This window comes from Schistocerca nitens, chromosome 1 (assembly GCF_023898315.1).
Source record: "Schistocerca nitens isolate TAMUIC-IGC-003100 chromosome 1, iqSchNite1.1, whole genome shotgun sequence".
Taxonomy (NCBI): Eukaryota; Metazoa; Arthropoda; class Insecta; order Orthoptera; family Acrididae; genus Schistocerca; species Schistocerca nitens.
Genome location: NC_064614.1, coordinates 632583096 through 632607984, shown reverse-complemented (window position 1 = coordinate 632607984; position 24889 = coordinate 632583096). Strand labels below are relative to the sequence as shown.

Sequence of the window (24889 nt, the reverse complement as noted above, 5' to 3'; positions counted from 1 at the left end):
GTTGTTGTTGTTGTTGTCTTCAGTCCTGAGACTGCTTTGATGCAGCTTTCCATGCTACTCTATCCTGTGCAAGCTTCTTCATCTCCCAGTACTTACTGCAACCTACATCCTTCTGAATCTGCTTAGTGTATTCATCTCTTGGTCTCCCTCTATGATTTTTACCCTCCACACTGCCCTCCAATGCTAAATTTGTGACCCCTTGATGCCTCAGAACAGGTCCTACAAACCGGTTCCTTCTTCTTGTCAAGTTGTGCCACAAGCTCCTCTTCTCCCTAATTCTATTCAATACCTCCTCATTAGTTATGTGATCTACCCATCTAATCTTCAGCATTCTTCTGTAGCACCACAGTTCGAAAGCTTCTATTCTCTTCTTGTCCAAACTAGTTATGGTCCATATTTCACTTCCATACATGGCTACACTCCATACAAATACTTTCGGAAACGACTTCCTGACACTTAAATCTATACTCGATGTTAACAAATTTCTATTATTCAGAAAAGGTTTCCCTGCCATTGCCAGTCTACATTTTATGTCTTCTCTACTTCGACCATCATCAGTTATTTTGCTCCCCAAATAGGATAACTCCTTTACTACTTTAAACGTCTCATTTCCTAATCTAATTCCCTCAGCATCACCCGACTTAATTTGACTACATTCCATTATCCTCGTTTTGCTTTTGTTGATGTTCATCTTATATCCTCCTTTCAAGACACTGTCCATTCCGTTCAACTGCTTTTCCAAGTCCTTTGCTGTCTCTGACAGAATTACAATGTCATCGGCGAACCTCAACGTTTTTATTTCTTCTCCATGGACTTTAATAACTACTCCGAATTTTTCTTTTGTTTCCTTTACTGCTTGCTCAATATACAGATTGAATAACACCAGGGATAGGCTACAATCCTGTCTCACTCCCTTCCCAACCGCTGCTTCCCTTTCATGCCCCTCGATTCTTATAACTGCCATCTGGTTTCTGTACAAATTGTAAATAGCCTTTCGCTCCCTGTATTTTACCCTTGCCACCTTTAGAATTTGAAAGAGAGTATTCCAGTCAACATTGTCAAAAGCTTTCTCTAAGTCTACAAATGCTGGAAATGTAGGTTTGCCTTTCCTTAATCTATTTTCTAAGATAAGTCGTAGAGTCAGTATTGCCTCACTTGTTCCAACATTTCTGCGGAATCAAAATTGATCTTCCCCAAGATCGGCTTCTACCAGTTTTTCCATTCGTCTATAAAGAATTCGCATTAGTATTTTGCAGCCGTGACTTATTAAACTGATAGTTCGGTAATTTTCACATCTGTCAACACCTGCTTTCTTTGGGATTGGAATTATTATATTCTTCTTGAAGTCTGAGGGTATTTCACCTGTCTCATACATCTTGCTCACCAGATGGTACAGTTTTGTCAGGGCTGGCTCTCCCAAGGCCATCAGTAGTTCCAATGGAATTTTGTCTACTCCAGGGGCCTTGTTTCGACTCAGGTCTTTCAGTGCTCTGTCAAACTCTTCACGCAGTATCGTATCTCCCATTTCATCTTCATCTACATCCTCTTCCATTTCCATAATATTGTCCTCGAGTACATCGCCCTTGTATAGACCCTCTATATACTCCTTCCACCTTTCTGCCTTCCCTTCTTTGCTTAGAACTGGGTTGCCATCTGAGCTCTTGATATTCATACAAGTGGTTCTCTTCTCTCCAAAGGTCACTTTAATTTTCCTGTAGGCAGTATCTATCTTACACCTAGTGAGACAAGCCTCTACATCCTTACATTTGTCCTCTAGCCATCCCTGCTTAGCTATTTTGCACTTCCTGTCGATCTCATTTTTGAGACGTTTGTATTCCTTTTTGCCTGCTTCATTTACTGCGTTTTTATATTTTCTCCTTTCATCAATTAAGTTCAATATTTGTTCTGTTACCCAAGGATTTCTACTAGCCCTCATCTTTTTACCTACTTGATCCTCTGCTGCCTTCACTACTTCATCCCTCAGAGCTACCCATTCTTCTCCTACTGTATTTCTTTCACCCATTCCTGTCAATTGTTCCCTTATGCTCTCCCTGAAACTCTGTACAATCTCTGGTTTAGTCAGTTTATCCGGGTCCCATCTCCTTAAATTCCCACCTTTTTGCAGTTTCTTCAGTTTTAATCTACAGTTCATAACCAATAGATGGTGGTCAGAGTCCACATCTGCCCCTGGAAATGTCTTACAATTTAAAACCTGGTTCCTAAATCTCTGTCTTGCCATTATATAATCTATCTGATACCTTCTAGTATCTCCAGGATTCTTCCATGTATACAACCTTACCTTCTTTTATGAATCTTGAATCAAGTGTTAGCTATGATTAAGTTATGCTCTGTGCAAAATTCTACCAGACGGCTTCCTCTTTCATTTCTCTCCCCCAATCCATATTCACCCACTATGTTTCCTTCCCTCCCTTTTCCTACTCTCAAATTCCAGTCACCCATGACTATTAAATTTTCGTCTCCCTTCACTACCGGAATAATTTCTTTTATCTCATCATACATTTCATCAATTTCTTCATCATCTGCAGAGCTAGTTGGCATATAAACTTGTACTACTGTAGTAGGTGTGGGCTTCGTGTCTCTCTTGGCCACAATAATGCGTTCACTATGCTGTTGGTAGTAGCTTATCCACACTCTTATTTTTTTATTCATTATTAAACCTACTCCTGCATTACCCCTATTTGATTTTGTATTTATAACCCTGTATTCACCTGACCAAAAGTCTTTTTCCTCCTGTCACCAAACTTCACTAATCCCCACTATATCTAACTTCAATCTATCCATTTCCCTTTTTAAATTTTCTAGCCTACCTGCCCGATTAAGGGATCTGACATTCCACGCTCCGATCCGTAGAACGCCAGTTTTCTTTCTCCTGATAACGACGTCCTTCTAAGTAGTCCCCGCCCTGAGATCTGAATGGGGGACTATTTTAGCTCCGGAATATTTTACCCAAGAGGACGCCATCATCATTTAACCATACAGTAAAGCTGCATGCCCTCGGGAAAAATTACGGCTGTAGTTTCCCCTTGCTTTCAGCCGTTCGCAGTACCAGCACAGCAAGGCCGTTTTGGTTAGTGTTACAAGGCCAGATCATTCAATCATCCAGACTGTTGCCCCTGCAACTACTGAAAAGGCTTCTGCCCCTCTTCAGGAACCACACGTTTGTCAGGCCTCTCAACAGATACCCCTCCGTTGTGGCTGCACCTACGGTACGGCCATCTGTATTGCTGAGGCACGCAAGCCTCCCCACCAACGGTAAGGTCCATGATTCATGTCCCTTTAGTGGTTGAATTTCCAAAAATGCTGAAACATTTATTCTTTTTTTCTGACTGAGATACCAACTGCCAGTTTTTGTAGTTCCAGCTTCAAAATTCCCTTAATAGCAACATACTTTCAAAAAGCCTTTAATCCCGTTTCACCCCTTAGGAGTGGAATTTCAGACAATCCCTTCATAAATGATGCCTACAGTAAAAGATCTACACACTCCAGCTTTCATATTTCTATCCTTAGAAGTATGGGCTGGACAGTGATGAATCTGTGAATTGGTGTGACCCTGTTTCACCCCCACAGGGGTTGAACTTCCAGAAACAGTGAAACATGATTTTTCCCCTAACTTAGAAGTCAGATTTAAATTTTCATAAATTTAGTTTTAAAAATGCTTTCATAATAAAATATTTTCATAATAATCTCATCCCCTCTTTCATTCCTGTAGGGGTACAGTTTCCAAAAGCACAGGAACAAGTATTTTTTTATTTGTAATCGAGACATCAAATACCAATGTTCATAGATGTAACTGCAAAGCTACTTTAGTAGTTCTTTAATAATGAGATATTTTTGAAAATAGCCTTCAACCGCTACTTCACTCCCATAGAGATAAATTTCCAAAAACTGACTGAGAAACCAAATACTACTTTTCATAGGTCTAGCTTCAAAATTGCCTTAATAGCAACATTTTTTCAAAAATGCTCTTCATCCTGTGTTTCATCCCCTTAGTGTTGGAATTTTGAAAAATTCCTTCTTAAACAGTGCCTATAGTTAAGATCCCCACCTTCTCCAAATTTCAGGTTTCTATCCTTAGTGATTTGGTCCAGGTGGTAATCAGTCAGTCAGGGTCGGTCAGTCAGTCAGTCAGTCAGTCAGTCAGTACGTTGCCTACTATATATAGAGATGTTGATTGAGGTTTTCCTGACTCATGATCATTGTTTACTGCATGGTGCATAGAAGAGATCCGCATTGCAGCTTTGGACTTCCTGTGTACAAAGGAAAACGGTGTCATGTCTTCTGTAAAACCTTCACATCTCATTTTTTATTAGGCAGAAACTGCTGTCGTATCTTGTTTTTATTTCTTTTCAGCATACCAGTGTATGTGAGGCCTTTTGTCAAAGGTTCATTGACTAGCTCTACTGATGAATACCAGTTGTCACCTGTAATACTTTACCCTGTGTTTTCAATAGGTTTCACCACTCGAAGAGCAGCCTGTGTGGGAACACTGTGACCTGTCTCATAGTATGAGAGGATACCACCATCACTTCCTTTTCTGGAATAAATGTGCACATTATACAAGTAATTTATATGAATATCAGTGAGGCACTGAGTTTTCAAGCCATATTTTTCCAGTTTATTTGGTATATACAATCTAAACCTACACTTTCCACAAGTAGGTACAAGCATTTCCTCTACACACCACACTGTTGCACCTACAGTGTAGTAAAGTTGATGTTTTCAATTAAATTCCTCTCCTCCCGGTCATCTGGGTTATCAAATCGCAGTGCAGATAATGAATACAGAAATCTTTCTATAGTAACAGGTATCTGAAAACGCCTCTGCCTGCCCTGTTGTTTGCAAAAACAGCTATAAACCAATTCATTCCCAAATTTCAAAACTGCTGAAAGCTTAGATAATTTCAGATTTGTCCATGGAATGATTTCATCTAAAATATCTTGGGTAAAAAAACAGGTTCAATACCTCTAAAGGACCAGAGTTTGCTCTGAGACTTCTCCTTCTTACATTAGCTGGTGGCTCCTGTTTTCTCCATTGAAAACATTTGTTCTGGCCAAAGTAGTAAGCTTCTCCATCGTCATCAGCTCTCACATCTTCATCATTGTCAGTTTTGTGCTCTGAATTAGTGCTGTGATCATTAAATATTTCAAAGTCAGGGTCATTATCCCTATCACCAAATTCTTCATCTGAGGGTAATTTGTCTTACGTAAAACATGTCACATGGAAGGTCCAGCTTCCTCCACTATGGAGAAATGGTAGCATTCAACAGAACAATGACATGCAAACACTATCGTACATACTTTGAGACCTCTAAAGACCCATAAATAAGAAACAAAGAGCAACAACAGTGCAAGAGTTCTGGCATGTGTAGCCTGCGTCCAGTAAGAAGATAGACAGAAGAGTCCATTTCACTTTGCTGGGTTGTGTGAAATATCATGAGACAAAAAATTGTAGCAGTCTGAGAGATAATCCATAGTAATTAAGGGTTAAGTGAATATTTTATGGGAAATAACTAAAGTGAATCTGAATAACTTGTAAGTAGTGCTGCCAGGAACAATTTCACAATAGATGTATTTCTCATTGCTGTTATGTAAGCTTTAGGCTCATAGTGCAGGGATATTTGTAATTCTCTGTTTAAGACCAGTCTTCATACTAGCAAAGTATGATATGAGTCCATATCTGCTTTTCAGTATGTTCTGTCAGAAAAGGAAAATTCAAGTCAGAAAACTATGAAACTATGAGGAGACAGAAAGGCTAGCTACTACTTACCTTCAGAAGGCAACATTCTAAGTGCTGCCAGTACGTATGCAAAAGTGCAAAAAACTTATTCTGATTTTGGGAACAGTTATTTCCTTCCTCTGGGAGCAAAGTAACACCAAAGGAATATTTAAAATTATTTACAGAATGCTTGCAAAGGGGGACAATTCCTCAAAACTGCAATTCTGTCATTACTCTCATTCACATAAAAGCGGACATACAAGATAATGAGCTATAGACTTGTCAGTCACTATCTATAACATATACAATATTCACTGAAATTATCACCGCAACACAGAAAAAAAATTACATTTTAATGAGATAAAGAAAAAAGCTGATTTCAGAATTGGATACAAAAGTAGTATAAAGCTTAGTTTAAGAATTTCATGAAATTATTTACATTGCATATGATTATATCTAATAACATCCTTCTTTCACTTTTTCATGCAGTTACTTTATAAAAGATGCATAAGATAGTGTAGATGCAATTTTGTTTAATGTGGAACACCATACTGTGATCGGAGCGTCTCTTGTTTCGTTCATACTGCTGTAGCAATTGTTTTTATGTTCATACAAATTTATTGTTACTCTGTTGTTGACAGAAATGTTTTTGGAATTATTTTATACGGATTGGCAAAGTGTAAACATATGATACTCAGTAGAACAAGAAATCGAGGTAAAATACGCTGCAGGAAAAAAGGATTAGTACACCTAGAATGACAACTTTGATTTTGATCTGATGATGGAATATGCCACTTGAGGGATAGGAGATGTACTGATAATGCTTTCAATTTCATCCACCAACAGCTGGTGTAGTGGCCAGAGTGCCATCTGTGACTATCCACTAATAGGGAATACTCACAGCCAGAAGGCTCTGTGTAGTGCAGACCTGTGAAGCAAGCAGCAACTATGCCGTAGAGGCGCACTCTGCTCCCTACAGCCAACTGATCATGTTAGAAAGGAGTCAAGTTGTGGTCTCCCTATTGTCGGGATGATCCTTTCGGAGAATTGCTAGAGAAGTTGGACCTGCAGCATCAGTTTAACAAAGATGCTGGTAACAGTGGTCATGTGAACATTCTCACATCAGTAGATGGGATTCTGGACATCCACTCAGCACAGATGCCTGCCAGGATCATCATATCATAAGGACAGCAGTGGCAGATCGTACGGCTACCACAGCGCGGTTAAGAGGGCTTGTGAGCCCAGATGTGTCAACAAAAACTATTGTGAACTGGTTATTAGCAGTGGAGCTGTGGGTACACACACCACTTACCCGTCTTCCACACATGCCACAGCATCGATGTGCGTGGCTCAACTGTGCCATCGGAGGATCACTTGGAAGATGGAATGGCATGTCATGGTCTTCTGTGTGAAAGCAGATTCTGCCTGCAGGCAAGTGATGACTGTTTGTACGTACAACATAGATATGTAAGCACTGTCTCATTGGGTGCATTTGTCCAAGACACACTGGTCCCATCCTAGGCATTATGGTCTTGGGTGCAATAAGCTACAACTCTAATTCATGTTTGATGATTCTGGGAGGGAGGGGGAAAGGGGGAGGGTAACCAGCACTCGGTACATGCAGAAAGTTGTTAGAGCCACTCTTTTGCCACTCATGCATTGGCAAAGTGGTATGTTTTTCCAACAGGATAATGCTCACCCACACACTGCCTGTGAAACCCAAATGCTCTGCAACATGTGCAGCAAATTCCCAGGCCAGCACGATTCCCGAACTTGTCTGTAATCGAGCATGTGTGGGATATGGTGGGGCAAGAAGTGACTCCTGCGACTCATCAGCCAACAACTTGTACAAAACTATGGGAACAGGTAGAGCGGGCATCGCATAATGTATCCTAGAACAGTATTCACCATCTGTATGATCAACTGAATGCCAGAGTCAGTGCCTGCATTGTCACCCATGGAGGCTACACCACATACTAATGTGGGTGTTTCAGCATGGGTTGATACCTGATACCTCAGAACAACTTGTGCTATTATGTGTAAATGTAATTATTTCATGTACTCCATATCCACTGTTGCAACCATGAATCTTGAGTGAATCGGAAGCCTCTAAAAGGACGTACTTCTTTTTTTGGCAATATATGACATTTAAATCATGTGATATTTGAAAGTGATGTAGTTGGAATTGAAGCAGCTGTGTAATGTACTCTGTAGATGAATATCTTAACAGGGACTGTTAGACAAGCTTAAGTAAAAATGTCTGTTAGATTTCAGTTTTGACGGCACTCGATCACAGCAGTCAAGGTTAGGTATTTGTGTATGGTAAATTTAATAAAAGTGCGTAACTATGTTTCATTGTGGTAGAATGTAACAATATTGTGAAAAGAAAAGTTGTTACTCAACATATAGTGGAGATACTGATTGGCAGATAGGCACAACGAAAAAACTGTCACAATATTAGCTTTCAGCCAACAAGGCCTTTGTCGAAAATAGATGATACACACTCACACACAAACACATAACTCTCACACACGACTGCAGCCTCTGGCAGCTGAAGCCATACTGCGAGCAACAGCAACAGTGCGTGATGGGAATGGCAACTTGGGTGGAGGCTGGGGCGGGGAGGGGGAAGGATAGCAGGGTAAGGGTGGGGGACAGTGAAGTGCTGCTGGGGATTATGCAGGAACAAGATGGAGAGAGGGTAGGCATCTAGGTGCAGTCGGGAGGTTAGATGGAGGGCTGGGGAGGGGGTAGGGGAGTTAGCAGAAAAGGAGAGAAGTAAAAAGACTGGGTGCATTGATAGAATGAGGGCTGTGTAGTGCTGGAATGGGAACAGGGCAGGGGCAGGATGGGTGAGAAAAATGACTAACTAAATTTGAGGCGAAGAGGGTTAGGGGAACGTAGGATACATTGCAAATAGAGTTTGCACCTGCACAATTCAGGAAAGCTGGTGTTGGTGGGAAAGATCCATATGACACAGATTGTGAAACAGTCATTGAAATGAAGGGTGTCGTGTTGGGCAGCATGCTCCGCAACAGGTGGTCCACTTGTTTCTTGGCCACAGTTTGTTGGTGGCCGTTCATGTGGACAGGCAGCTTGTTGGTTGTCATGCCCACATAGAATGCAGCACAGTGGTTCCAGCTTAGCTTTTAGATTACATGACTGGTTTCACAGGCAGCCCTGCCTTTGATGGAATAGGCGATGTTTGTGAACAGACTGGAGTAGGTGGTGGTGGAAGAAGGCATGGGACAGGTATTTCGTCTAGGTCTATTACAGGGATATGAGCCATGAGGTAAGGCAGGAAGCAGGGGTTGCATTGTGATGGACGAGTATATGGTGTAGGTTTGGTGGATGGCAGAATACCAGTGTGGGAGGGGTGGAAAGGATAGCGGGCAGGACATTTCTCATTTTTGCGCATGACGAGAGGTAGTCAAAACCCTGGTGGAGAATGAAATTCAGTTGCTCCAGTCCTGGGTGGTACTGAGTTACGAAGACAATGCTCATCTGTGGCTGAATGGGGAGACTTTGAGAGGCTGTGGGAAACTGGAAAGATAAGGCATGGGAGATTTGTTTTTGTACGAGGTTGGGAGGGTAGTTAAGGTTTTTGAAGGCCACAGTGAGACCCTCAGTATATTTCGAGAGGGACTGCTGGTCACTGAAGATGTGATGACCATGGATGGCAAAGCTGTATAGAAGGGACTTCTTGGTATGGAATGGGTGGCAGCTGTCAAAGTGTATTTATTGCATGTGCTTAGTAGGTTTGCTATGGACAGAGGTACTGATGTAGCCATCTTTGAAGTGAAGGTCAACATCTAGGAAGGTGGTTTGTTGGGTTGAGTAGGACCAGGTGAAGCAAATGGGGGAGAAGCTGTTGAGGACCTGCACAAAAGTTGATAGGGTGTCCTCACCCTCAATCCAAATCACAAAGATGTCATTAATAAATCTGAATCAGGCGAGGGGTTTAGGATTCTGGGTGTTTAGGAAGGATTCCTCTAGATGGCCCATGAATAGGTTGGCCTAGAATGGTGCCATGCGAGTGCCCATGGCTGTACCCCAGTTTTGTTGGAATGTAATGCCTTCAAAGGAGAAGTAATTGTGGGTGAGGATATAGTTGGTCTTGGCGACTAGGAAGGAGGTTGTTGGTTTGGAATCTGTCAAGCGTTGGGAAAAGTAGTGTTCAGTAGCAGTAAGGACATGGGCATTAGGGATGTTAGTGTAAAGGGAGGTGGCATCAATAGTGACGGGCAGGGCATCGTGTGGTAAAGGTTGGGGTTATGGACTTTAGGAAGCATGTAAAAGGTAGTAGTGCAGGGAGTGGTAGAGGTGAGCAGAGAGATGGACTCTGGGGAGAGGTTCTGGGGTGGGCCTAAGGATTTGAGTAGTGACTGGAGATCCTGCTGGATTTCTTGAATGAGGTCACTGTGGCAAGGTTTGTAGGTGGATGTATCTGTCCACTGGTGGAGTCCTGCCAGGAATCCTTGCGGATCAAATCAACATTGGTGGAGCCTTTGTCTGCAGGTAGAATCATAAGGTCAGGATAAGTTTTTAGATGGTGGACTGTGGTTCTTTCTGAAGATGTAAATTTAATTTACATGTTGAGGGATTTGGGGACTGATGGTGAGGCAAGGTTTGAGGTTAAGGAATGCTGGAAAGTTAACAGGGTGATTTGGAGCAGTGCGGGTGGATCACAGTTGGAAGGAGGATGAACTGATTCTGGCAGGGTTCAACATTGGTCTTTGGTTGAGTCTGATTGGTAGGTTGGTTGCAAAAAGTTTTCCACTGTAGGGAACGGGAGAAGCAGAGAAGATCTTTAACAAGTCCTGCATGATTGAATTTGGGAGTGGGGCAAAAGGTGAGGCCTTTTGAAAGGACTGGTATTTCTGTGAGGCCAAGGCTTCTGGAGGAAAGGTTCATAATGGTGATTTGGATCTGTTTAGGTTGTGGATTCTATGAGGTGTTGGGAGGGAGTTTTGGAGGAGTAGCAGGTCTGCGAGACAAGGTTTGTCAGCTATGAGGGGACATAGGGAAGGTTTGGAGGTCATTGTAGAGGTGGTGGACAGTAGTACTCCAAAGTGGGTGTAGTAAGTGAGCAGAGTGAAGGGTTTTTTGAGATCGTTGTGCATGTTGCTCTAGTTCCTGGAGGGCAAGAGTTTCAGTGCGTGTTATGGGTTCCAGGAATTTTGGATTGCATAGCAGGAGAATTTTATGGATGGAGAGAAGGTATTGCAAGAAGGTTTGGGCTTGGTTAATATGGTTTTGTTGGATCATGCTGGCAAGGGCTAAGAAATGGCAGAATCTGAACGGATGGAGATCATTGTGGAAGAAGGGATGGCAGCCAGAGATGGCTAATTTGATGGTATGGCCATTTGGGGGAATTCCATGAGCCAAGCAACAAAGTAGGAACAGTAAGTGGTATTGTGTTCTGGCTAGGGATAAGGAAACTTTTCTGTATTGACACAGATTAAAGGAGCAAGGCTCCAAGGTGGTGGGAAAAAATGCAAAAAATTATATAAATAACATAGGATTACATCCAAAAAAATTCACAAAAATACACCCAAATATGTGAGAAGGAAGAAACAGACAAAAATGAGGGAAACGAGGTGAAATGTGAAGGAGTCAATGATTGCAAAAGGCGAACACTCACTAAAATTGGCGTGAATTCACAATAAGATCAAAGATGAGATACAAATAATAATAATAATAATAATAATAAAATATTTTACTGTGTGTAGCAGATCTGAGGGTGGATAAGCATGAAGAAGGGGGATGGCAGATTTGACTGGATGAGGTGAAATTAGTGGGAGCGGACTAGGATAGAACGAGGAGGAGTGGGGGGCAGGGAGGGGTTTGTAGGATGAGAGACAAGATCATGTGGCACCAAAAAGTTGCAGGAAACAACATGTGAAAATACAGGAGAGTGACGCAGGGAGAGTGATTAATGTGAAGGTATAGAATTAATGATATTGATGGGAGTAATGTGGGACATGAAATGCAGCACCAACAATCAGCATGGTCTTTTAGCTGTGTGGTTTGTAATGCGACAAGAGAAACATAGGAAAGAAGAGAAAAAAGGGCAGACATTGCGCATAGTAATGCATTAGAAAATAGTAACAAAGGAAAACAGCAGTGGATTAGGATCGAAGAAAAGCTGTCAGGCAAAAATCAAACAACGGAAAATCCTGGATGGAATGTAACGATATTATGAAAATAAAAGTTGTTACCTACACAATATACTTGTCCATCCTTACACAACCTCTTCTCTCAACCCCTTACCTCATGGTTCATATGCCTGTAATAGACCCAGATGCAAGACCTGTCCTGCACATCCTCCCACCACCACCATCTACTCCTGTCTGGTCACAAACATCGCCTATCCCATCAAAGGCAGGGCTACTTGTGAAACCAGTCACGTAATCTGCAAGGTAAGATGGAACCACTGTGCTGCATTCTATGTGGGCACGATTACCAACAAGTTGTATGTCTACATGAAGGGCCTTCAACAAACTGTGGCGAAGAAGCAAGTGGACAACATGTTGCTGAACACACTGTCCAGTACGACATCGTTCCTTTCAATGACTGCTTCACAGCCAGTGCCATATGGTTGCTTCCCACCAACACCAGTTTTTCTGGATTGTGCAGGTGGGAATTCCCCCTGAAATATATCCTACGTTCCCATAACCTTCTTGGCCTCAACTTGCGTTAATTATTTTTCTCACCCATCCAACCCCTTCCCTGTTCCCATTCCAGCACTACACCGCCCTCATTCCACCAATGCACCCAGTCTTTTCACTTCTCTCCTTTTTCGCTACTCCAACTGCCCAGCCCCACCTCTCCACTGCCCTCCGTCTAACCTCCTGGCAGCACCTAGCTGTTCTACACTTTCTCACCTCGTCCTTGCATGCTCCCCGGTAGCACTTCACTGTCCCCCACTCCTACCCTGCTATACTTCCCCCTCCCCGCCCCAGCCTCCTCCTTACTCCCACCCAGTTGCCACTCCCATCATGCCCTGCCGCTGTTGCTCACCCTTGTTGGCCGAAAGCTTTCATTGTGATAGTCTTTTTGTTGTGCCTATGTGCATCTCAGCATCTCTGGTATACTGTTCCATTCTGATACAGCATTAATTCTGTACATATTAGTAGGTCCTGTTTACTGTAATGTATTTACCTGTTTTGACAATTTTCTGACAGATGATCAGGGCAGTGAGTATTATATTCTGTTGTTTTATGTTTTTTATGTTAAGCTTTCTGATGTATTCTACACCCACAAGAATTATTTCATTTTTGGGTCAATGGAATGAAAACTGAATATAATCTAATCTAAAGAATCACCACAGCATTCACTAATAGAGCTCTAGAAAACCTCTATCAGATGGCTGAGCACGACTCTCAGTGCTTCACCCCTTGCCAGTATGAGACTGATATTTGTAGTTTGATTCTACATTTATTGATATATACACATAGTGATCATTGCTATTTAGGTAGGGTGTATCAAAACCATCTGTGGCCAGTGTGTTAATTTCATGTAATACTATACTGATAAATAAAGTAATTATTTTTACTTTGATATTTTAAATTTGTGTTGAATGCAATTTTTTTTTCTGTACAACAGGTTACCTGCCAGAGCATCATCGAAGCTCCCTGTGATCTCAACTGTGTTGGACTCTGATAATGAATCATTACACCTTGGCAGTGAATCAAGCATGACCTAAAAATGTTGTCAATAACACACAGTCTGCAGAAACCAAAATACTTTAGTTGGTTTTAGTGACTAGGTCAATTGTATTACAGGGAGAGAGAGACTGGGTAGATGGGGGGGGGGGAGGGGGGGGGAGGGGGGAAGAGTAATAAGCACATTCCCATTTGTAACTCCCAACATACTAGGATGATTCAGTACAATTCTTGCAAAATAAAATAACTGTGCACTGACAGCCGATTTGTTTTAGAAACACAATGATATCTTTCTTTTATGTAATTCATAAAAATAGTGCACAATGATGTCACCAGTTGCCATGAGCAAAACCTTTTATTGTGTGTTTTCTTTCTGTGACACTTCTCTATTCTTTTCTCATTTATTTATTTATTTATTTATTTATTTTGTCAGTCTTAACAAAGAGAAGTATTTGGAGAAATGTTGTTGGGGTAATTGTTGTTGTCATTTTAGCAAATTAAGGAAATTTGGGGTGCCCATAAAAGTGTACCTATACTAATTTTAATATTATCAGCTGTAAGCATTGTAGAGTGTTCACTAATAAGTCACAATTAAAGAGTAACTCAGACAGTTATAGATAAGCACATGTGCGAGTACTGCTTTGTTGTTTTCCCATGTACATTACCACATACGCAAACTTCCTGAGCATAAAGCATTTTGTGTTCTGCAGTTTGTTAAGAGTGAGTATGTAATTTTAGTTCAAAGTGCATTTCATTTAAAGTTAAATTGTGGTCTCTCATATGTCAAAAACATCCGCCGATGTTGTAGTCAATTCAAATGGCAGGATGTGCATGTAAAAGGAAAAGTGATGAGACCACTTTTCATGTAAGTAGGAAGGTAAATAGCTACAGTGTTCATATCTGCGGGTCAGAACATCCTCATTAACCTGTACAAAATCAAAGAGATTCCCCAAAACTAAACATTTTCTGCACTTTGTCCTGACGTCACGTGTGCAGAAAATTTTTTTCGCTGAAGCTACCGTAACGGGTGGCTTGTTTGGATATGTTGCTAGAATGATTTGTTTCCCCAGTTAGGAGGTGAACCTGAAATCTTCATTTGCCAAAAAGTTGTAGCCTCTCCCTATTAGCATCTCTTCATACGAGAGTGGTTAAAATTCAGAATCCCTGACCACTGGATTGTTTGTAATGGTCAATAAGACAGTGTTTTTTTCTGCTGGCTTCCACATTCGCCCTACATCACACAATGCAATTTTTTCCATTGGAGCTTTATATATCATCATGTCTACATTCAGCCACTACCTAATGATTTGCTAGTGTTGAACCACAGAACTGAAGAGGCTATTGCTTCCATTAATCCAAACATGTTAACCAATGTGTGGGAAGAACTGGATTTTATATTGGACGTGTTCCATGTAATTAAAGGTGCATATATTGAACATTGAGAGAAAAAAAAACTTGTTTAGTTTACCTTCAATGTGATGTATGCTTTGTTGGAAATAGTCTAAATTAAAGTGTTGTAATATACCACTGAAACTGGAACATTCTTTTATGAATACCCTGTACAGTAATTACCATGTCCCAGATAAAAATTCTGGCAGTTAACTAATAAATATTACTGGCAGAAGTAAAGCTGTGAGGACGGGTCATGAGTTGTGCTCGGATATCTCAGTTGGTAGAGAACTTCCCCATGAAAAGCAAATGTCCTGGGGTTCGAGTCCCAGTCTGGCACACAGTTTTAATCTGTCAGGAAGTTTCAGTGTTATGAATGGTTTGAAAACAAGCAATATAACTTCATGTGAGCTCTCTAGTAGTCCTGATGTGACTGAGAAAGAGCACATAGGCAGCTTTTGTTTAATGCACAACCACTTTTACCTTAATTACCATGAGAATTGTTTGTAAGTATTTTAGCACTGTGTAAATGCAGCTAAAGAGCTTTCAGGTGTATTTTGTCAATTCAACCTGTTTTTGAGAATAGGATAGAATGGGAGAGATGCTCGGCTTTGAATAGGTGTCCAGACAGGAATATAAATAACATGGCTTTTAGGCAAGGTCCTTCTTTTAGATAAGTTTGCAAAATATTGTATGAATTGGGTAATCTCAGTGGATTAATAATGATAACTAAGTCCAAGGTTGTATGTTTTAAAAAAAGTTATGGTTAATTGTATATCTTTATCAACACATTAGCAGATAATTTATTTGCAAAGAAATTTGCAGAAATAAATGGAGTATTATTTAAATCTGTGAAAATTTAGTGTGCAGTAAAGCTTGCATAGTTGTTGAACACTTTGTTCAGGCATTCACTTACATATCTACTCATCTAAACAGCACACGTGCCACGTCTTCACAAAAATACTTTTGCTGAACCACAAAAAAAGGTTCTGTATATATTTAAACCAACTTCAAAACCACATAAAAATAAAGCCTATAAAACATCTCAGAAACAATTATGAAAAACAATTAAATTTATTAAATGCTGCTGTAAGTCTAAGAAACAAAAAGTTTTGAGTATTAAATTACGTGACCATATTACTGCCAAAACTACTAACCTAAACTTTTACATTGAATGACCTAGCTCCTGCCTCCTTGAGTGCAAAGAGCGACAGCATGCTGACATGCAGGCTTAAATGTAACTGTCAACTTTAACAAAATTGACTACCACTTAAATTCTCATATACTTCTTATGTTCCATCCTGTATTTTACTCCACTAGAGGCCCTTACATTAATAGTAACAGTATTTCTGAATGGGTCTCTTCAGTAAGATATTGTTTCCAAAATCAACCCATACGAAACAAACTGCCTTTCTAGACATAAGTAGAGACATGTTCAGATCCAGTTTTAAATGATTGTTCCTATTCCTTTTTGCTGCAGATATGTAGTTTCTTAACATTGATGTGAGTTATGTACAACAAGAATCAGAACAGGAAATCAAAGAAATTATTGGTACATATAAATTAATACTGAGATGAGTAATAAGCTTCAGCTACAAATCCAGCTCTTTACAAAACTGGAACTTTAGTTCTTATAACATTTAGCGTTAAAAATTCAAAGTTCATCTGCAATAATTTGAAACTTTATCCACATTAATTTTAACTACTGCCAAGAACCAAAATATGTAATAAAATAATTATTAAGGAGCTCAACGAAATATTTATGAATAGGAAGACACCAAGCACTACTTACTTGTTGTTTTGTATTTATTACACATTTTGAATTCTATCCATAGTATGTAGAAACTTCCTGATACTCTTGCCCCACTGCCCTTCTTTACCCCCTTTTTAAAACCAACAACTTTTGTGAAATTAAAAGTGATGAAGGTGCAGTTGCTTCTTTCATTTGGTAGTGTGTAATTGCTGTAATTAGTTTTTGTAATGAATAATTTCATTGTTATGGGTGCTGAAAGTAATTGTGCTACTAATGACTATGCTGTTAAAATGTCCCTAAATCAGACTAATTTTGCAAGTCTGTGGACAAATAAAAATTCTGACAATAACTTATGTTTCAAGATATGCAGCAGAACCTCACATTTAAAGAATACAGTAAATTATTTAGATATAGTGGCTGTTTTTCTGTGTACATTACATGTAAAACAGCTTGTAAATAGTTCCTCCCCACCCAATAGAATGCTGGCATGGCCCACTTTTGCAACTAGTCATTATGTTCTCTTTTATTTTTCAAAGAAGATAACTTGTATTGAATGATAGAGAACAAAGCATTTTTCCCACATTTGTCTGTGAATGTACAATAAAATCTAACAAAACTCAGTATGTCTGGGAAAACACATGTAATGTAAAGTGTTTTTTTAAGTTTAATGACTATTAAGATAATTATATGTTTGTTGACTGAATGAAGAAGAGTATTAGAAATCTGTTGTAAATGATAAGTTTATGTAGTTATGCTTAACTTAATTTTATCCACATAATATTCACTGTATTTTTATAGAGTTAGAGTATTTTGGAAATAAATATTAGCAAAATTATTTATGTGAAATATTATTTATTTCATGTTCTAAAAGCTGATTATTTTTATAAATGTCTTACTGTAACCTTTAAGTGGCATCTTAATAAACTTTCGTTTGAAAGTTAACTATTTGAAATTTATGCTCAGTTTGGTTTTGTGCTATATCCTTTTAAGAAAACCTTCCATGTATCATATGTGAATCACAGAAATGTGAGTCAGAGGTGCTGTCTGGTTAACACAAATAATATGTCTTTGTCTTATTTAGTTTGTCTTAAGCTAATTTTACTGTGTTGGAATGCTAGATTGAGCCTAGATGTATGAGATATATCCGGGCTATAACTCAGTGATGCTTACTGTGACTTCTTTTGCACTGCAAATACTACATTATATCGATCATCCATTCAATGTGTTTCATTTAGTGTAACAGGATGGGAAAAACAACACTGCATAGTAAGTACAGACTATGATAAAGCAGATATTCAAGATAAACCACTGCATTGTGATCAGATCCACATGTATCTTACAGCATCAAAAGAAATCAGATACATATTAATGGACATTAATATGGAGTATATTCACTCTTTGCCTTCATGACAGCTTGAATTTTGCTGAGAATACTTCACTGAGTTGTCTGAATTTCTGTGGAGGAATGGCAGCTCATTCTTCCATAAGAGCTGAAACCAGGGAATGTACCGACATTGTACATTAAGCCTGGAGTGAAGTCTACATTCTAACTTATCCAAAAGCTGTTCCATTGGGTTCATGTCTTAACTCTGGGCCATCCAGTCCATTTCAAGAATGTTATTGCCAGATGCTGCTTTATGACAGGGTGCATTGCCGTTGTCGTGTCTGAACTGTTCCTCTACTGTACACAGTACTCAACACTGTAAAATGTGTTCATATCTTTCTGTATTTAGTGTTTTGTTAAGTGTAACAACAAGGGGACCACATCCTAACCACGAAAAACACCCCCCCCCCTCCCACTAAAACATTACGTCCTCTGTACTTCAGTTGGCACTACACAATGGCTGTTAGCATTTTCCAAGCATTTGCTACACCCAAACCCTTCCATCAGATCGCCACAGGGTATAATGTGATTCATCACTTGTTTCTAGATCCACTTGTAATGATTTTCCATTGATGATTATAATTGATTTATATACTTTTCTTGTCTGCTGAGTAGCACTGGTCCCAAAATATACATTTATGCTGCAAGGATTTCTACTGATAAATTATGAACAGCCTGTTTGGGTGGAACTCACAATTTATTCACATTTATCAACTTTTCCTCTTACAAGCACTTCAGAATACACATTTGCTGCCAATACTGTTTGCCATAAATTAACTATATAAAATTGTGCTTGGTACCTAGTTGTTTAAAACTTAGCTTAGCTTGATCATAGTCGGAGAATAATAATTATTGATATGCTTGAAAATCAGAGTCTACGTGCAGTGAATGTTACTGTTTGTCATGCTGCTAACAAGGATTTCCTAATCAAGGTAGATCATCAGTAACACTTGTTGGTTATTTTTTTGTATTGCTGCTAACAAGAGTTTTCAGATCTAGATAGATCATTTGTAGCAATGATTGACAATATATGTTTTTAATTTTGTTCTGTATTCTCAACAAATATCAGTTATTTGCCTGATGTTTTTTGATAACAAGCTAAAGATATTTTCTCCAGAACATGGAAAGTCAGTCAGACCCCAAGATAAGGAAGCAAAATCAAAAAATAATTTAATTTTTATGTATATCTAAAAACACAGATGATGTGACTTACCGAACGAAAGTGCTGGCAGGTCGATAGACACACAAACAAACACAAACATACACACAAAATTCAAGCTTTTGCAACAAACTGTTGCCTCATCAGGAAAGAGGGAAGGAGAGGGAAAGACGAAAGGATGTGGGTTTTAAGGGAGAGGGTAAGGAGTCATTCCAATCCCAGGAGCGGAAAGACTTACCTTAGGGGGAAAAAAGGAAAAAAGGACAGGTATACACTCGCGCACACACACACATATCCATCCGCACATACACAGACACAAGCAGAAATGTCTGCTTGTGTCTGTGTATGTGCGGATGGATATGTGTGTGTGTGCGAGTGTATACCTGTCCTTTTTCCCCCCTAAGGTTAGTCATTAGAGACAGAACACATTGGGGAAGAAAATCAGCCATGTTCTTTTGCAACAAGCCTTCTGGGTGATTCAGGGAAACCACAGAAGATTCAAATCTAAATTGCCATATGGGTTATTGTTGGTCCTCTTGAATACGAATCCAATGTTTCATCACTGCACCATTTCATCCAGTCATTCAAAACTGTTTTTGTTTTTTACTATCACAGATAACATTAAAAGGTAAGTTTGCTGGAATACGGATGCAAGAATGACAAGATCTCTGAAAAGCCCTCTCGAAATACACAGTTATCTGCTTTAACAGTTTCCTTGTGTTTTCTGTCAATTCATTAACTTCTTTTTTAAACATAAGCTAATCGAAAGACAAATGGCTCAGTTTATCAGATTTTGGACTTCGATATCACCCGGTGCATCTTGAGACAAGAGTACTAATTAATTTTGTGTACTTTCATTCTCAGTTTTCTTGTGTAACTAACTTCTGGGGTATTGTAGATAAGAAAAATATTTATACATCACAAATTTTAGAAAAATGGAAGGAAGATAGGGACTTAACCCCCTGTTAACAATTAGGACATTAGAGAACACATTCGGTAAGAAGTGAGCAAAAGAATATTGTATGAAGGAGAAAACTGCCCATTTAGTATAGACCTCTTCAAAGACCTTAGGATTCTCTCACGCACATTCTAGTATAGCGGCATCTTACAGGAGTTTGTGGCTAATAATAAAATCAGTTTCAGGCAAACTACAATTTACGCAACTAAAATACATGTCAAAAAATGATTTTCTATAGGCTCAACGACCTTGGCTAGGATTCAAAGTGGGGTTCTAAATCTCATGCACTAGTCTTTTAGTAAGCACCAGTACAGAAAAGGGAAAAAATGGGAGGGAGGCCTCTGGGGACTCAAAAGGAGATTCAAAAATGTGCCTGTATGCAAAAAATTCACACTATGTAAACAATTATTCTCACATGCGTAAGTAGGTTGGAGCAGTTAATCTGGGACACCCAAGGACAAGGCAGATCTTGGGATGCAAATGAAAGAAAAGCACCATTTCATCCAGTCATTCAAAACTGTTTTTGTTTTTTACTATCACAGATAACATTAGGACATTAGAGAACACATTCGGTAAGAAGTGAGCAAAAGAATATTGTATGAAGGAGAAAACTGCCCATTTAGTATAGACCTCTTCAAAGACCTTAGGATTCTCTCACGCACATTCTATTATAGCGGCATCTTACAGGAGTTTGTGGCTAATAATAAAATCAGTTTCAGGCAAACTACAATTTACGCAACTAAAATACATGTCAAAAAATGATTTTCTATAGGCTCAACGACCTTGGCTAGGATTCAAAGCGGGGTTCTAACTGCTCCAACCTTGGCTAGGATTCAAAGCGTGGTTCTAAATCTCATGCACTAGTCTTTTAGTAAGCACCAGTACAGAAAAGGGAAAAAATGGGAGGGAGGCCTCTGGGGACTCAAAAGGAGATTCAAAAATGTGCCTGTATGCAAAAAATTCACACTATGTAAACAATTATTCTCACATGCGTAAGTAGGTTGGAGCAGTTAATCTGGGACACCCAAGGACAAGGCAGATCTTGGGATGCAAATGAAAGAAAAGCAAGAGAATTAAAATGGAAAGGAAGAGTGAAAAATGTAACATCAAATATATCTCAGTTTATGTTAAAAATGTCCATAACTAGTTGGTGGCATACAGCTGTGTTCTTGAAAAAGTACTTTGAATGTGAGTTAATAGCTCACCGAAAATTGACAGCTATATGGTGAACTTTAGCAATGCTCCAGCTTGGTGTTTTTGTCTCTACTTACTGTATATAACATCAACAAAACTTCAGTAAATATATTTATCATTGTGTGTATAATTTTTCTAGATTCACTATCATTTGTTGAGAATACAAATACACTTGGTCATATTGTTTTGCTATTCCTGCTACTGATGTATTCTCTATTCATTTGGAGCAGTTCTGCAACTATTTGAGGGAAGGTGCCTGGAACAGAATCATTACACCTTTGTAGAATTGCTAACAAGCCTAGGCATTATGTTGAGTAACAAAAGGAATAAGAAAGTGTTTCCCATACGGAACAGTTACGAATTATTCATTTTTGCTTGCGGGGGGGGGGGGGGGGGGTCAGGAATTACCAACCACTAATGAACAATTCACAATCTAACAATGAAAAATTAAAACTAAAACGTGAGGAAATGGAGGCATTATGAAAATATTCATGAGGAGAATAGGTATGATAGTCTTAAATGATTGGAATGCCATTATAGAATATAGAAGGAAGATAGAATTATTGGAGAGACCGATGACCATCGCAGTCTGGTCCCTTTCAATCCCACAAACCACCACAATTATTGGAGAAGGTGGACTGAAAAAAAGTCAAGAGAAAGGCATCGGGTATTCTACAACTAATTTCAGCTTGTGCCAAACATCATTGCCAAAAATCATGAGAGAAGGCAGAACAAATATCAACTGGATTTCATCACACTTCAAAACCAAATACTAAATTTTGTTTGTTTGTTTAGTGTTCCATAGCTCCAGGTACTGAGTGAATCACAAGGATATGGAATGTGTCAAATTGTACAGAGGTCAAATATAGCTCACATATATGAAGATATATTATACACAGGAGATAATGTAAATAAGGAATCAACTAAAGAACATGTATGCAATTACAGTAAAAATGCTTCTCACTGTGGAAGGACGAATGATATACATACAGGAAGCAAAGATATGCTAAGTATTAATCAATAAATACATGAATATGAAAACCAAATTTTCACAGGGCTACGATAGTGCCCAAAATAATGTGTGTGTGGTAAAACTTCAAACTTAATGTGTACTTAACACAGCAAAAAAGATGAAAATATGATACAGACGTAGTTTACACTGTTTTCAAGCATTGCACCACAGTCATTTTAAATATAGAATTCCTGACATAAAATTAATTAAAACTAGTTCTGAAACAATTGTAAGTTTGACAGTGATTAAAAATTCATCAACTATATAAAAAAGTTTTCTCTACTAGGTATTCTTTGAGAGTTAGTTTGAATTTGGAAACTGTTTATGAAAACATTTAGTATATGGTGTGAGTACATTATACAGCTTAATGCTGGAGTAATAAAGTCTCTTATGAACCAGATTAAGAGTTTTTTAATTCAATCCACAGACTATTTTAGGTTCTTGTGTTTTTGTCATACTTGCTGTTCGCTTTCAAGAGAGAAAATTTATTACAGACAAAACTCAGCAAGGAAAAAATATACTGTGAGATGGTTATGAAAGTCCTCCCAGTCTTTTAATTTAGGTACCTGCAAGATGCCAGTGATGGAGGCTACTCATTATTCTCCTGAGAGGTTGCCTCTCCCAAAATCTATTGTATGACATTAAAGACTGAAAGTAGCCAAAATAGGAAGCCTTCATGATATTTGCCTAAGGCACTGAAGCAATAACCTTTAGTTGAAATGTTTCTGAGCTAAGCCAAAAAGATGAAGCAAGTGACCAGTTACATTTGTTGCTTATACAAACATCCAGGAATTTTGTATCCTCAACTTTCTGTTTATTTCTTTGTGATGTATGGAAACTCATATAATGAATGGGTTTTATATGTACTGAGTGAACGACCATTTTGAGAAAACCAGTTTAAAATTCCAGTGAAAAAATTTTACTTGCAGTTTGTTCAAGATCGTTATCTGACAGTTAATCAATGAGAATTGTAGTATCAGAACAAAATGGCAGAGCATTGATGAAAAAAGAAGTAGCAATGGACCTAAAACAGAGCCTTGTGGCCCACTGTAAATTACATTAGCCCACTCAGATGAGTCAGGTTTTCCAGATGAGCCATTCAGCATTAGTCTGCTTTGATTCCTTTAGATATGACTGAAGCCATGAACTGACAGTACCACCTAAACCATTATGTTCTGCCTTTTTCAAAACAGTTTAGTAGTTTACACAATCAAAGGCATTCAAGACATCACAAAAGATACCCACTGAAGAACTTTTTTAGTTAATGGCTTCCAAAATTTGACTGTTCAGTAGTAAGAGGTGTACTTATCATCTCAATGCATTGTCAGTCTACCAAAATTTATCTACATTCATCATATTCTTTAGATCCTGCCAACAAGGAGACCTTCAGAGATATGGAATGAGTCAATGTATACAGCATGATACCCGACAAATAAAAATATGAGTTGTGAGTTTAGAAAGAAACATAAGTGCATAATCTATCCTTCCAAAAACAGTGTCATTACTCTACACTGGTCAAGTGACTAATCAATATTTTGCCTGTAAGTATCGGCAACAGTATTAAGGATGTCTATAGGGTTTTACTGGAACAGCTTTCTGTAAAAGAGATGTTGCTTCATCCACAGATTCCATAAAGCCTTCCTTCTCAACTGGTGTCAAAAAATACTTTTTCAAGATTTCTGCAACCATTTCAGTTTTCTTTACAATATTTCTAACTTTTTTTATTTCTATGTATGTCACATTCCCTGTTTTTTTTTTCCTGCCAATTTTCCTCTTTATCACATTCCACATGGTTTTTGTTTTGTTTTCTGAATCCTCAATTTCATATTTTATGTATGTAGTCTTATATTCATTTATTACCTTCTCCAGGGTGCTACAGCGAAGTTTGTATTAGTGATGCTCTTTGCGTCATTACAATTTTTGAAAGAACTATCTTTGGCCTGCAGGGTGTGTTTATTCCTTCAATGGTTCTTTTTTTTTTTTTTCAGGACGTGCTAAGCATACTGCTGAAAATAAGGACAACAACAAAGGAGAATGAAAGCGATGTCGTTGTATGAAATTCGAAGGAATAAAGAAGTATAAGAGTGAGTTTTTTAATTATTTTTCGATAGGCACATGACAACTACAGTTTGCACCAAGTCTCAGTGTAATTTCTGTAACTTCTTTATCAGCAATCTGCGCCAGATCATGGAAATAGTAGCACCCGTGCAGGGCTCAGAATTTTTTCTTTGTGTTACGTGGATAAGAAAATTTCGTAGCCACGCAACGCGCTCGTAAACATTACACAGTTTTTTAGGTACTCTGAAATTCTTGTGCATATTGTACTGAAAAGTAATGTGCCGTTACTCAACTACTTGTTTTCTGCGCTGGCGTGACATATGACTAGGCTTCGTCAACTCCATTTTCCAATACATTTTTCATTTACAACGAACCTGGCAGGCAATTAATATTCCTTCGCTGTAGGTCAGCATCTGCACCGAAAATATGCGAAATTTCTCGAAGGCTGGGTATTCTGCCGGTGGTGGGGATCGTGCCAGAAGGAGAGTGGAGTATTTTGGTTACTTGGGTGGATGACATTTTCCGGAATCCCAGGAATCGGAAGCAGCAGGGCGCCTCCAGCGTCGTGGAGCCAGTGCG

General features: G+C 38.9%; 1 protein-coding gene across 1 annotated transcript in view; it reads left to right on the top strand.

Moving 5' to 3' along the window:
* Positions 1–13532, top strand: part of LOC126257939 (dentin sialophosphoprotein-like) — a 113659-nt gene extending 100127 nt beyond the window's left edge. The window contains exon 7 of the mRNA XM_049955603.1: positions 13345–13532. Within this exon, the coding sequence (XP_049811560.1) occupies positions 13345–13444 (100 nt within the window). The 3' untranslated portion in view covers positions 13445–13532. The remainder of the gene's footprint in view (positions 1–13344) is intronic.
* Positions 13533–24889: the final 11357 nt, after the last annotated feature.